Source organism: Mizuhopecten yessoensis, unplaced genomic scaffold (assembly GCF_002113885.1).
Source record: "Mizuhopecten yessoensis strain PY_sf001 unplaced genomic scaffold, ASM211388v2 scaffold9025, whole genome shotgun sequence".
Taxonomy (NCBI): Eukaryota; Metazoa; Mollusca; class Bivalvia; order Pectinida; family Pectinidae; genus Mizuhopecten; species Mizuhopecten yessoensis.
Window position 1 is genome coordinate 219,165 of NW_018407841.1, and position 13,303 is coordinate 232,467.

Consider the following 13,303-nt stretch of genomic DNA (forward strand, 5'->3'; position numbering starts at 1 on the left):
TTAATTTTGCTAAAATTTGCTAATTTTGGCTGTAAAAACAACTGTAAGATGCCACAGGCTATGTTAACTGTTGTTAGCTTTCATAACCGATTTACCTAGATTGATTTACATGTAATGATCAGGCGTGAATGCATGCAAAATGTGTTCGGTATAACACGTTCCATTCTTTTATTACATGAAATAGTCCATGCAAACTAACTTTTGAAATGGAAAAAAATGCAACAGAATTTATTTGGGCACATAGGTCTTCTATGAAGTTTCCTGAATAACATACTAAAAGTCTTAAGAAATTACTGTTGCGGAAATAGGTTAAATATGCAAAAATCCAAGATGGCCGCCATAATATATATAATGTCTCATATCTCCAATATCACAAGAGATATTTGAATTATTTAAAATGCTATTATACGGTTTTTGGACTTAAGGAATCGTTTAGAATAGGTTACGTTTTGATTGGATGCAATGGTCATGGAAAAAATCCAATATGGCCACCAAAAATCCATATCTGATCATATATTTGCGTGCAAATCTTCACCAATCACCAGTTTTTGGGTATTTAATACTGAAATACGATTAAGACACAGACACCATCACGACTGACTTGACTGCAAGTGCGGAACAGTATGACAGAGCAATGTCGTGTTCATTCTCTGTGGAAGAGGTGTGTTCATCAAAAGCGTTACTGCGACTCGAAAGTAAAGTGAATGCGAGGAAGGAAATGATGACTGGGCGCACAGCAACCTTATGGTTACAGTATCTGGAGATGGTGGATATCCTCCGAAGGTTTCTCAAAGCAGAGCGAACAGGAAACTGGAGATTGCATCTTCAGTCAGAACGTGAAATGCAATCCTTCTTTGCAGCAGCTGGACACAAATTTTATGCGAAGTCCGCATTTGTATATCTGCAAAAGATGACCCTGCTGCCCGAAACACACCCCGATGTCCATCAGAAATTCGAGGAAGGGTATCATGTAGTGAGGCGTAGTGACAGATACTGGGGAAGACTGTTCACAGACCTCATCATAGAGCAGGTGCTAATGAGGAGCGTAAAGACGCACGGAGGCCTGACACGAGGAAAGGGCATGACCGAAACTCAGCGCCTACTGTGGGTCATGTCCATGCCGGCATGTGCCAACATGAATGATGTCATGCAGAAGTTCACTGGTGTGTCATATGAGACCAGTGACCAACACAAGGATTTGTCAAAGGCTAGACAAGCTAGAGATGTCAATGACACCCTGAATCTTATCAGCTATCTCGCACAGAGGGATCCATTCGTTGAGAATTCATCACTGTTCAACATCGCCAATGGCATGACGGCCCAAGAAGGAGTCAACGTTGACCGATCAAGTGAAATTGTGGAAGATATTCTAGACTCCATGGTCGGGGTATCTGTAGAAGATTATGTCTTCTGGAAAGCTGACCAGGCCACGACACTTGGATCAAGATCAACAGTGAAGGTCAAAGGAGAATCGGTAACGGTGGATCCACAGTTGATATTTCAGAGGTTGGTAACTGTAGGACAGCGTTCAGAAGATGTTTCATCCTTATTCAAGTATGAGCTCTGCACTCATCCACCTGAAATGTTTGAATCAGCTGCACTCCTCCTGCAGGCAAATAAGGCAACACTGGCCGATGTGCTCTGGAAGTCTATGAAGGGAGAGCAACGATAACCCAATGCAAATGTCCAGTATGTGCTAGATGGTGGTGCTCTACTTTATCGCATACCATGGCCAAGAGGATCTAAATTTGACAGTGTGTGTCAAATGTATGTTGCGTACGTCACACAGAAGTATGGAGCTGCTGTCGTCGTCTTTGATGGGTACAAAGATGAGCCTGCAACTAAAGATGCCACACAACTGAGACGAACAGGGGCTTGTGCTGGTGTGACAGTACACTTCGATGGTGACATGATGATTCAATCAAAGAAAGAAAATTTCCTGAACAAGGAAAACAAACAGCGATTCATCCATTATCTGAGCGACAAGCTGGAGAGAGCTGGCTGTAGCATAGACCACACAACGCACGACGCCGACGTGATGATTGTTCAAACAGCAGTTGCCTCTGCCCAAACATAAGACACTGTACTGATCGGGGATGACACAGACTTGCTGATTCTCCTACTGCACCATGTCGAAATGAACGCACACGAGTTGTTCATGGCACCAGAGCCTAAACAATTTATCAAAAAGAAGAGAGTCTGGTGCATAAAACAACCCAGGGAGTTGCTCGGTCCTACACTTTGTGATCATCTGCTATTTGTCCACGCCATTTCAGGCTGTGATACTAACTCTCGCCTGTTTGGTCAAGGGAAGGGCGTGGCAGTCAAGAAAATCAAGAATGACCCTGTCTTCTACAATCAGGCCAAATTGTTCAATCAACCTGATCAAGCAAAGGAGGTGATCATGGTGTCAATGTATGGTGGTGCCGAAGACGAAGGACTAGACAGCTTACGATACCGGCGGTTCTGTGACAAGGTTTCAAAAGGCACCGCCGCCGTGGAACCCCAAAGTCTACCACCAACCTCTGGCTCCATCACAGCCTTCGTGTGTACTATCAGGTTATGGATTGGAAAGATGCCTGCATCAATATGAGACCAGAGGATTTTGGATGGAACGTTGTTGACGGGAGATATCTGCCAAAACAGACCGACCAACCAGCAGCTCCATCAGAACTACTGGATGTCATCTGTTGTAGCTGTAAAAAGGACTGTACCACCCGGAGGTGCACATGCCGAAAATATGGCTTTCCTTGCGCAAATGTGTGCAGAGAATGCCGTGGTGTAAGCTGTACCAACTCACAGTTACCAGACATGTCAAATGCATATGATGACGACGGTTGAGTTGCACCCAGTACTCAATCACTGTATTGACAATAGTATCATGTTGTGTCACCTTTCTGTTATACTCTATATGTGATGTGTAGAATTGATGTTGATGAGTGTATTACTAAAGTTCGATGTAGTGAATAAACTTGAAAATACTTACCTGCCTTGATTATATTAGTATACAATTTCATTCAATGAAATATGTCGTATATCAGTGCAAATATATGATAAGAAATGGATTTTTGGTGGCCATATTGGATTTTTTTTCTATGATTATTGTATCCAACAAGTCGTAACCTATTCGAAATGATTCCTTATGTGCAAAATAACGTATAATAGCATTTTAACTCATTCAAATGTCTCTTGTGATAGTGGAGATATGAGACATTATATATTTATGGCGGCCATCTTGGATTTTTGCATATTTAACCTATTTCCGCAACAGTAATTTCTTACGACTTTTAGTATGTTATTCAGGACATCTTATAGATGACCTCTGTGCCCAAATAAATTCTGCTTCATTTTTTTCCATATTGAATGGTTAAATTGGCTAGATTGCCTGGACTAAAATACAATGTACTCAAGCATACAGCGTATAGAATTCAGTCATCCTGGGCAGCAGACTGCAAGCCAGTTCTACTGTACAGTTCTTTCGTTTACTGCTGATTTACTGTTTTAATACTCAATGCTCGTCAATACAGCATGTGTGTATACCTGAGAAAGTGACCAGGGCCCACTTGTATAAAACATCTCAACTCTTGAGATTTCCTCAAGTCTAAGATTTCTCATAGACAATCCATTGCTTGAAATTTTCCTTAACTTTAAGATGTTTTATACAAGTGTCCCCAGGTGAGGTAACTGAGGGGCTATAATCCTTCTAACCTGAGGAGTCGCCCCTAGTTGTCTGTGCAGGGTTTCAGTACCAAATCACCCCCCAAATATTATATGTATTTCAAATTTGCATTGTTGTTGGTCTTTCCTTTTGAGACCATTCAGATAAATAATTAATCAGTGTTGCCAATTTTGTTTAGCCTGCTCAACCCATAACATTTTTTTTTTACATTTTTCAAATATATTTTATTGACCTATAAAATTCAGGTAATTAAGAGTTTCATGGTATTACAAATCAATAGAATGGAGTAGCATGCAGATGAGCGGGTCCATCTGGAAGGACCTCCTTCCCCTGTTTATGTCTCTCGGAATCCATTGCAATTCTTCTCTTTTTCTGCAACCAGAAATAAAACAAAAGTTTATTGCATGATGACAGCAACATTGAGAAAATGAAACTAGAACAGTTGGAATTTTCCGTAAAACTATAAGTCTTTATAAAGATCAAACAAACATTTCAAGTAATATCAAACACCTTAAAGTATAACAGCTAACATTTCCTTTAATATTCAACAATAAACAATGTTACAGCTAACATTTCTGGTAATGTGCAGTACATCACAGCTAACATTTCTGGTAATGTGCAGTACATCACAGCTAACATTTCTGGTAATGTGCAGTACATCACAGCTAACTAGCTGGTAATGTGCAGTACATCACAGCTAACATTTCTGGTAATGAGTAGTACATCACAGCTAACATTTCTGGTAATGTGTAGTACATTACAGCTAACATCTCTGGTAATGTGTAGTACATCAAAGCTAACATCTCTGGTACTGTGCAGTACATCACAGCTAACATTTATGGTAATGTGCAGTACATCACAGCGAACATTTCTGGTAATGTGCAGTACATGACAGCTAACGTTTCTGGTAATGTGTAGTACATCACAGCTAACGTTTCTGGAAATGTGCAGTACATCACAGCTATCATCTCTGGTAATGTGTAGTACATTACAGCTGACATCTCTGGTAATGTGTAGTACATTACAGCTGACATCTCTGGTAATGTGCAGTTCATCACAGCTAACATTTCTGGAAATGTGCAGTACATCACAGCTTACATTTCTGGTAATGTGCAGTACATGACAGCTAACGTTTCTGGTAATGTGCAGTACGTCACAGCTGACATTTCTGGTAATGTGTAGTAAATTACAGCTAACATCTCTGGTAATGTGTAGTACATTACAGCTAACATCTCTGGTAATGTGTAGTACATCACAGCTAACGTTTCTGGTAATGTGTAGTACATCACAGCTGATATCTCTGGTAATGTGCAGTACATTACAGCTAACATTTCTGGTAATGTGTAGTACATTACAGCTGACATCTCTGGTAATGTGTAGTACATCACAGCTAACGTTTCTGGTAATGTGCAGTACATCACAGCTAACATTTCTGGTAATGTGTAGTACATTACAGCTAACATTTCTGGTAATGTGCAGTACATCACAGCTTACATTTCTGGTAATGTGCAGTACATCACAGCTGACATTTCTGGTAATGTGTAGTACATCACAGCTAACATTTCTGGTAATGTGCAGTACATTACAGCTAACATCTCTGGTAATGTGCAGTATGTCACAGCTAACATTTTTGGTAATGTGCAGTACATCACAGCTAACATTGTACATCACAGCTAACATTTCTGGTAATGTGCGTACGTCACAGCTAACATTTCTGGTAATGTGCAGTACGTCGCAGCTAACATTTCTTGTAATGTGTAGTACATTACAGCTAACATTTCTGGTAAAGTGCAGTACATCACAGCTAACATTTCTGGAAATGTGCAGTACATCACAGCTAACATTTCTCGTAATGTGCAGTACATCACAGCTAACATTTATGGTAATGTGTAGTACATCACAGCTAACATCTCTGGTAATGTGCAGTATGTCACAGCTAACATTTCTGGTAATGTGTAGCACATCACAGCTAACATTTCTGGTAATGTGCGTACGTCACAGCTAACATTTCTGGTAATGTGCAGTATGTCACAGCTAACATTTCTGGTAATGTGTAGTTCATCACAGCTAACATTTCTGGTAATGTGCAGGACATCACAGCTTACATTTCTGGTAATGTGTAGTACATCACAGCTAACGTTTCTGGTAATGTGCAGTACATCACAGCTATCATTTCTGGTAATGTGCAGTACATCACAGCTTACATTTCTGGTAATGTGTAGTACATCACAGCTAACATCTCTGGTAATGTCCAGTACGTCGCAGCTAACATTTCTGGTAAGGTGTAGTACATTACAGCTGACATCTCTGGCAATGTGCAGTACATCACAGCTAACATTTCTCGTAATGTGCAGTACATCACAGCTAACATTTATGGTAATGTGTAGTACATTACAGCTAACATCTCTGGTAATGTGCAGTACGTCGCAGCTAACATTTCTGGTAATGTGTATTACATTACAGCTGACATCTCTGGTAATGTGCAGTACATTACAGCTAACATTTCTGGTAATGTGCAGTACGTCGCAGCTAACATTTCTTGTAATGTGTAGTACATTACAGCTAACATTTCTGGTAAAGTGCAGTACATCACAGCTAACATTTCTGGTAATTTGTAGTATGTCACAGCTAACATTTCTGGTAATGTGTAGTTCATCACAGCTAACATTTCTGGTAATGTGTAGCACATCACAGCTAACATTTCTGGTAATGTGGAGTACATCACAGCTAACATTTCTGGTAATTTGTAGTATGTCACAGCTAACATTTCTGGTAATGTGTAGTTCATCACAGCTAACGTTTCTGGTAATGTGTAGTACATCACAGCTGATATCACTGGTAATGTGCAGTACATTACAGCTAACATCTCTGGTAATGTGCAGTACGTCGCGGCTAACATTTCTGGTAATGTGTAGTACATTACAGCTAACATTTCTGGTTATCTGGTAATGTGCAGTACATCACACAATGGCCATGGTTAATTAACCAATGAAAAGTGTTGTTACATTGCCAACGTGATAGAATCGGGTGTAGAACTCAATGTTACCATACTATGGTGCAAATATGAACAAAGTTTGATGAAGGGTTCATGAGATATCTTGTATGCAGGCTTTTTGTACTTCAAAAGTGGTAAAGTGTGATCTTTGACCTTGACCTTTCACCCTTTAGCCTTGACCGATGACCACCAAATTGCAATCAGGTGTGTAGTAGTTGATATAGCCAGATTAAAGTACAATGATAACTTAACGTGATCAGGGGTTCATGAGATACCAGTATCTTGCAAAAAAGATTTTACTACGAACGGTCGGACGGACATGCCGAGCACACACATCGATACATACGTATATTTATATACTGATGCACAGAGTAATGACTATATACTCCCCTCAATAGGTAGGGGCTTTAAACAGGACAAGACAGGTTTTTTTATGTTCTGGCAGTCATATTTTTCTACTGATCAGATTATTTGAAGCTCAAAACAAAACATGCAACTAGATAACACACAGAAGTTAAAAGTTTGAGAAAGATCTGCTGAGCACTAGGTGCTTAGAAAAACCAATAACTTCATCTGTCAAATTTAAGATATGGCTACCTAGCCATCTTAATATTTTGATCTGTCCTGAAATGACACATGCACAACTTGGGATCAAGTGGAACCTTCATACAAAAATTTGACCAAGATCTGTCCTGGATTTCTTCCATTGAGAAACAGCAATAAAAGAACTTGAGCTGTCAAAATCACAGAAGGCTGCCAGGCGGCAATCTTGTTGTTCCAATCAGTCTCATAATTTAACATGTACAATGAAGGATAAAGGGAAACATGCAGATGAAAATTGAGATAGACTTGTCAAGCACAGTGACATGGACCATTAACCACAGACTTGGGACGATTTTGACAGTACTAGTCCTGTTCACAGAGTAGAATAGCATCACAGAATTTAAACCAAATTTGAGCACCCAACAATATACGAAATGCTTTCCATGGCCTTTTACTTTATTCTTATAGTATGATTCCTCATCTGTAATAGATTATTTAGAATGGACTATCCTACATGAATATGATATGGTGAACTTTCATATGATTACTGATTGATGTACATAAGGACTGTCATACTTAACCCTTTCACCACTGTAGACCATAATGGCCTCATCCATATCAATGCATGGTTATTAATATCATTATTATTATATTCTTAAAGGCCCATCAACACATATATATATATATATAAGAGGTTATTAGGGCCAATAAAAGTAGACAAAACATGTTAAAGGAAAAACATCAAACGAACGAAAAAGGTAAAAGAGCAATGCATGGTAGAGTCTACTGCAGGTCAATGCATGGTAGAGTCTACTGCAGGTCAATGTATGGTAGAGTCTACTGCAGGTCAATGCATGGTAGTCTATTGAAGGTCAATACATGGTAGAGTCTACTAAAGGTCAATGCATGGTAATGTCTACTGAAGAACAATGCATGATATAGTCTACTAAAGGTCAATGCATGATAGAGTCTATTAAAGGTCAATGCATGGTAGAGTATATCAAAGGTCAATGTATGGTAGAGTCTACTAAAGGTTAATGCATGGTAGAGTCTACTGAAAGTAGAAAAGTGATTGTAAGCCTTTGTTTTTTGTTTTCACAATTATAACCATTACTATTATCCATATGTTGTAAAATTAAAGTGCTTTAGAGTAATTTTACAAATTATATAGGGCGCTATATAAATGTTGTATATTATTATTATTAAGGTCAATGCATGGTAGAGTCTACTAAAGGTCAATGCATGGTAGAGTCTACTAAAGTTACATAGGGGTGAAAGGGTTAATGGTCTATAATGCTCATGTTTTAATCCATTGGATTGTGAACTTAAAACAAAAAAGACACACCGCTTTAATTTGAACTCTGCACTCTTGATAGTTCATCTTCTCTGCAGCACATTTGTCTTTTCCGACATCAAAGCCATAGTTACTAATACAGGTGTAGTACTCTTGCTCCAGACCCCGGCACTTATTGGATGCACCTGAACCATGCGGTGGAATCAACTCTCCTGCATATCTTGTTATTTTTGCTTGATAAATGATTGGCAGTCTTGTATCCATTATTTCTACAATGACAAAAAACATGTTGGGTTTATAGATTTACTACATTGTCCCACAATACAACTGTTTTACAGATAATTTTCAATATTGTTAGACTGCAATTAATTATATTATAATTTGATTATATTTGATGTGCATACATGTTAGTATTAAAATTCAATAGGAATTTTCTTACTTATTTCTTAGAATGCACTCATGTACAATCACAAACACAAAACGCCACAAGATAGACTTGTACAGTCGGCGAAACAACAAGTAGGACCATCAGCACAACTCTAACAGGTAGAGTTGTACAGGGACAAACCAAATGTTGTACCATCCACACAACTCTTAACGGGTTGAGTTATACAGGGACAAACCAAAGGTAGGCCCATCAACACAACTCCAACGGGAAGAGTTATACAAGGACAAACCAAATGTAGGACAATCAGCACAACTCCACCGGGTAAAGTTGTACAGGGACAAACCAAATGTAGGACCATCAACACAACTCCAACGGGTCGAGTTATACAGGGACAAACCAAATGTAGGACCATCAACACAACTCCACCGCATAGAGTTATACATGGACAAACCAAATGTAGGACCAACAGCACAACTCTACCGGGTTGTTTTTTTCCAAGTTTGTTCAATATTCAAGCACTAGCTATATACAAATGTATATAGGATGAACTTGAATATTGAACACACTTTGGACAAACACATACATGTAATATAATATATATGAAGAACAATCACACTTTAAAACAAAACTCATACAGGAAATTCAGTCAACCACCTCGGACCTACTCAAGATGCATCTGAATAATCCCATATTCTAGGCATATGGAGATATAGAGGACTTGTCCATGGCCCCATTCTCAACAGGGAGACAGGGAACTAAGTAGGTCAGTCTTGGCACATGTTCCTGTACCAGTGTACAACCATATTGTAAACACCTATAGCCATACATGATACATGCACTCCCTGCACAATAGGAACTTAGGAAGTTGTGAAACTCTTTAACAATTAACAAATCATCATACCAACTTATAGGTCTATCAGTTGATAAGGTTTCGGAGATATATAAATAAATAGAAAAAGAAACTAGCTAAAAACAAGGGGTGCTGTTTACAGCTGGTTTACATTGAGCACTCAGAGTTTGAGAAGAGATTATGTTCGAAGGAAGAGAGTTAAATAATGAAATAACTGCAAGAAAAAACATAAAATACTCCAGAGAAGGTATTGCAGAATATTAGAAGAAGAAGAAGAAGAGCTAACTTACTTCAGTCGATAACCTTCAGGAGCATCAATGTCAAAGTCACTCGAATGTTTGAATATGTCTTTAAAATTTGACTTATTTCAAAGCTCCAGGTGATATAGACGAACTGTGTAGCTCTTTGCTTATGGAGGTAGAAATCACTTCCTATATGGCGGAATACTACGGTCGTGAATGAAAACAACATGACGAACATAGAGGAAGCCCCAAATTTAGAAGAGTCTTCGTCTATAAAAGAGGATGCAAAATGCAAAGATATAGCAATTCTGCCAGAGGGGGAAGACGACCGAAAAACATTTATAGGCCACTTATATTCAATTGAAAGTAGAGTTGAGAACCTTCGGGAACGTGCACTTGATATAGAACAAGAAAAATGTCTTTTGCTACAGGAGTTACAGCGAATGCAGGATAACGACAAACATATTGAATTCTCAGAAGGTATGCCTATTTAAGACTTTCGTTATTTAGAAAATATGAAATAGGTGTTTTAGTTCACATCAGTATAGCATATGTGTATTTCAGACGTTTGTAACGAACCTTTGTGGCTGACGCTTATAAGGCACCCTAATCAATGCACATCTTTTGCACAAATATAACATCAGCCGCTACATCAGGGCAAGGTCCCCTACTTGCATAGGAACAGAAACTGTCTTTAATGATAGTAGGTTTTTAAATAATATAACATATCATTATGTGTTAGGTAACTCAATTGAGAATAGTGTTCGAACCCCAATCTGGCCAATGCATTCCTCTTTTTTCCCCCTTTTACCAAACTGGTGAGCTTGCCCCCCTTGTCTCAAGCACTGGGTGAATGCTTAGCTAGGGGATATCCGAATCTGGGTTGTAAATAGTTGTATCTTCGGTGGTGAAGACTTAAACAAAAAAAGGGAGAAATGTAGCGGAACTGAACTGGGTCGATTGTCGGCAACCAGGTAGCTCAATTGGTAGAGCGTTTGTCTAGATTTTGGAGGGTCCCAGGTTTGAACCCCGATCTGGCCGTTGCATTTCTCTTTCTCCTGTTACATTCAACAAACGATTGTTAGCCCAGGCCACCGTCACCAGATTGTGACTGACTGTGAATGGTAGGTACTGATGTGGAGAAAGAAAGCTATCTATACAGGCACTTCCTGGTTAGGTTACTTACAATAACAATAAGTACATCAGAGTATATATTAAGCTTGCATTGACCTAAACATGGCCAACATTTAAAAAATAAACTAAGCAGATTCTCTGTTTTTGCAAAATTCTACAGCCAACTTTACTTGGATATATAGTGGAACTGGACTGGGTCGATCGTCGGCAACCAGATAGTTCAATTGGTAGAGCGTCCGTTTAGAGTTTGGAGGGTCCCGGGTTCGAACCCCGGTCTGGCCGTCACATTTTCTCTTTTTCCTGTTACATATAAATATATGAAAATACTAAATTTTTCACAAATCAACAAAGCTATAAATAAAAAATTCCCTAAGATTATTTATATGTTATGTTAAAATGTTCTTTAAGATCTTTGCTGTGCCTGAGGAGTACTCTTTTGTGTTATTAAGAAAACAATCAAAACATATAAAATTGGGTAACATCACAGGTATACAGGATAATATACAATCTTGTGGGAGCGTTCCTTGTCTGATAGTACATAGTTAAGTCTAAATATCTCTAGGTAGGCCTTCCCACACTCTGTTACACTGCTAGACTATACAAAGGTGATGGTACAGTCCTGTGTATCAAGTCACCCCTGTGATCAAATTATCAACAAAATTCAGAAAATTAACCCGTATTGGGAAAATTCTGGAGATATTGTAGAAATTCTAGACACTCCTGCAACTTTCGGAACGGTGGACATCCAAACCAGTACCCTCAGTGATCTTTGCTCTTTTAGACCTCCTGGATAATTTGGCATTGAAATTTTTGTAAGACAAACGTCTTGTTGTGAAATGTTTCATTATATTTTTCTATATTTTTCCCCCCCAGGTGAGCGAGATGAAATTGAAGCCCTGGCTGAGCGACTGGTCTGTCGATGTCTAACCATTGAGATTTCTGTGACTACACCCAGAAATGAGTCCCAGGAGAATGCGCTGAAGTGTGTCAATGAGTTGTTGCAGCAGCTTGAAGGGTTATGTGAATGTTCTGTAGAGAAAGCGATCGGAAAAACTAAAGCTTATTTGAATGCTTGTCTCGCAGAACCCACTGGCTGTATTGACCAGCGGTTTCAGGGTTCCATCTTAGGCTGTACAATTGATGATCAAAAGAAAATCAAATGTAGACTTCAAAGATTACTAGAAGACTTACGTAAAAATTGTCAAGTGGTGTCACGATAGCATTACGGCTACATTGTCATTCATTGTTAAATGTCCAGATATCATCTTAAAAGTAAGTACAGTAAAACCTCTTTATACCGTCACCATTTTCTGGAGTGAAAGTTTGGCATTGTAAAGGAGTTTGGTAATGAAGTGAAAGAAAGATAGAAAATAATCAGACTTTAGATACATTTGCAGTAAGTGAGTTTCAGCCAAGTGAAATGGGGGTGGGGGTTATATTGAGGTTTTACTCTATACTGTCTTAGTAAGCAATTTAATTGACTAAATATATAATGTTATGAAAAAGTGTCTTTTGTTATGTACATGCACTTATTGATATTTTGACTTGATTATAAAATTATAAAATTTACTCAACTCTTTTTTTTTTTTTTTATAGTATTGAAATTATAAATTAATCAAAGATTTCGGTTTTGGGATTCTGTTAGTTTTGAAAGCCTATTTCTGTACACACTAAATGCTGTAAAATTATTTGTTTAGTTGACAATTTGTATTGTCAATCTTCAAAAACTGAATAATGCTTAAATATATTCCTTTGGAGACAATGTATAGATTTTCAAGTAAGTTTTCTTGAAATAGTGCTGCCTTAAATACTCCTGATAACAGTATTAGTTTCATAAGTCAACATATTATACTGGAGACAACTCTTTCGTAGGATAAACACAATGTTATGTTGTTTTCAAATACACAACCATTACAAGTCATTATAAGTCTTGATTTGATCTACAAACTGTGTTGATTTCTCAGTATGATCTACAAACTGTGTTGATTTCTCAGTTTGATCTACAAACTGTGTTGATTTCTCAGTATGATCTACAAACTGTGTTGATTACGTCATATTACTACACAAACTGTGTTGATTTCTCTGTATGATCCACATTAACTAAGTTGATTTCTCTGTATGATCCACATTAACTAAGTTGATTTCTCTATGATCCACATTAACTAAGTTGATTTCTCT

The 13,303-nt window shown here is 38.2% G+C and overlaps 1 protein-coding gene and 1 long non-coding RNA gene across 2 annotated transcripts; one reads left to right on the forward strand and one right to left on the reverse strand.

The window, feature by feature from the left end:
- Window positions 1-3,886: 3,886 nt before the first annotated feature.
- LOC110457135 lies at window positions 3,887-10,129 on the reverse strand. The gene is made up of 3 exons (XR_002463666.1): window positions 10,040-10,129; window positions 8,563-8,780; window positions 3,887-4,051 (listed from the first exon to the last, which is right to left on the reverse strand). It is a non-coding gene; the product is annotated as an uncharacterized LOC110457135 (long non-coding RNA).
- A 37-nt stretch (window positions 10,130-10,166) lies between these two features.
- LOC110457134 (BAG family molecular chaperone regulator 2-like) lies at window positions 10,167-12,675 on the forward strand. The gene is made up of 2 exons (XM_021508245.1): window positions 10,167-10,471; window positions 11,999-12,675. The coding sequence occupies exons 1-2, from the start codon at window positions 10,219-10,221 to the stop codon at window positions 12,343-12,345; spliced, it is 600 nt and encodes a 199-aa protein (XP_021363920.1). The 5' UTR covers window positions 10,167-10,218; the 3' UTR covers window positions 12,346-12,675.
- The last annotated feature ends 628 nt before the right edge of the window (window positions 12,676-13,303 follow it).

Excerpts from the sequence above, each read along its gene's own strand:
- LOC110457134 (XM_021508245.1), top strand. The coding sequence starts at position 10,219 with ATGACGAACATAGAGGAAGCCCCAAATTTAGAAGAGTCTTCGTCTATA. Across the intron at positions 10,472-11,998 it reads ACATATTGAATTCTCAGAAG|GTGAGCGAGATGAAATTGAA; the intron begins GTATGCCTATTT and ends TTTCCCCCCCAG.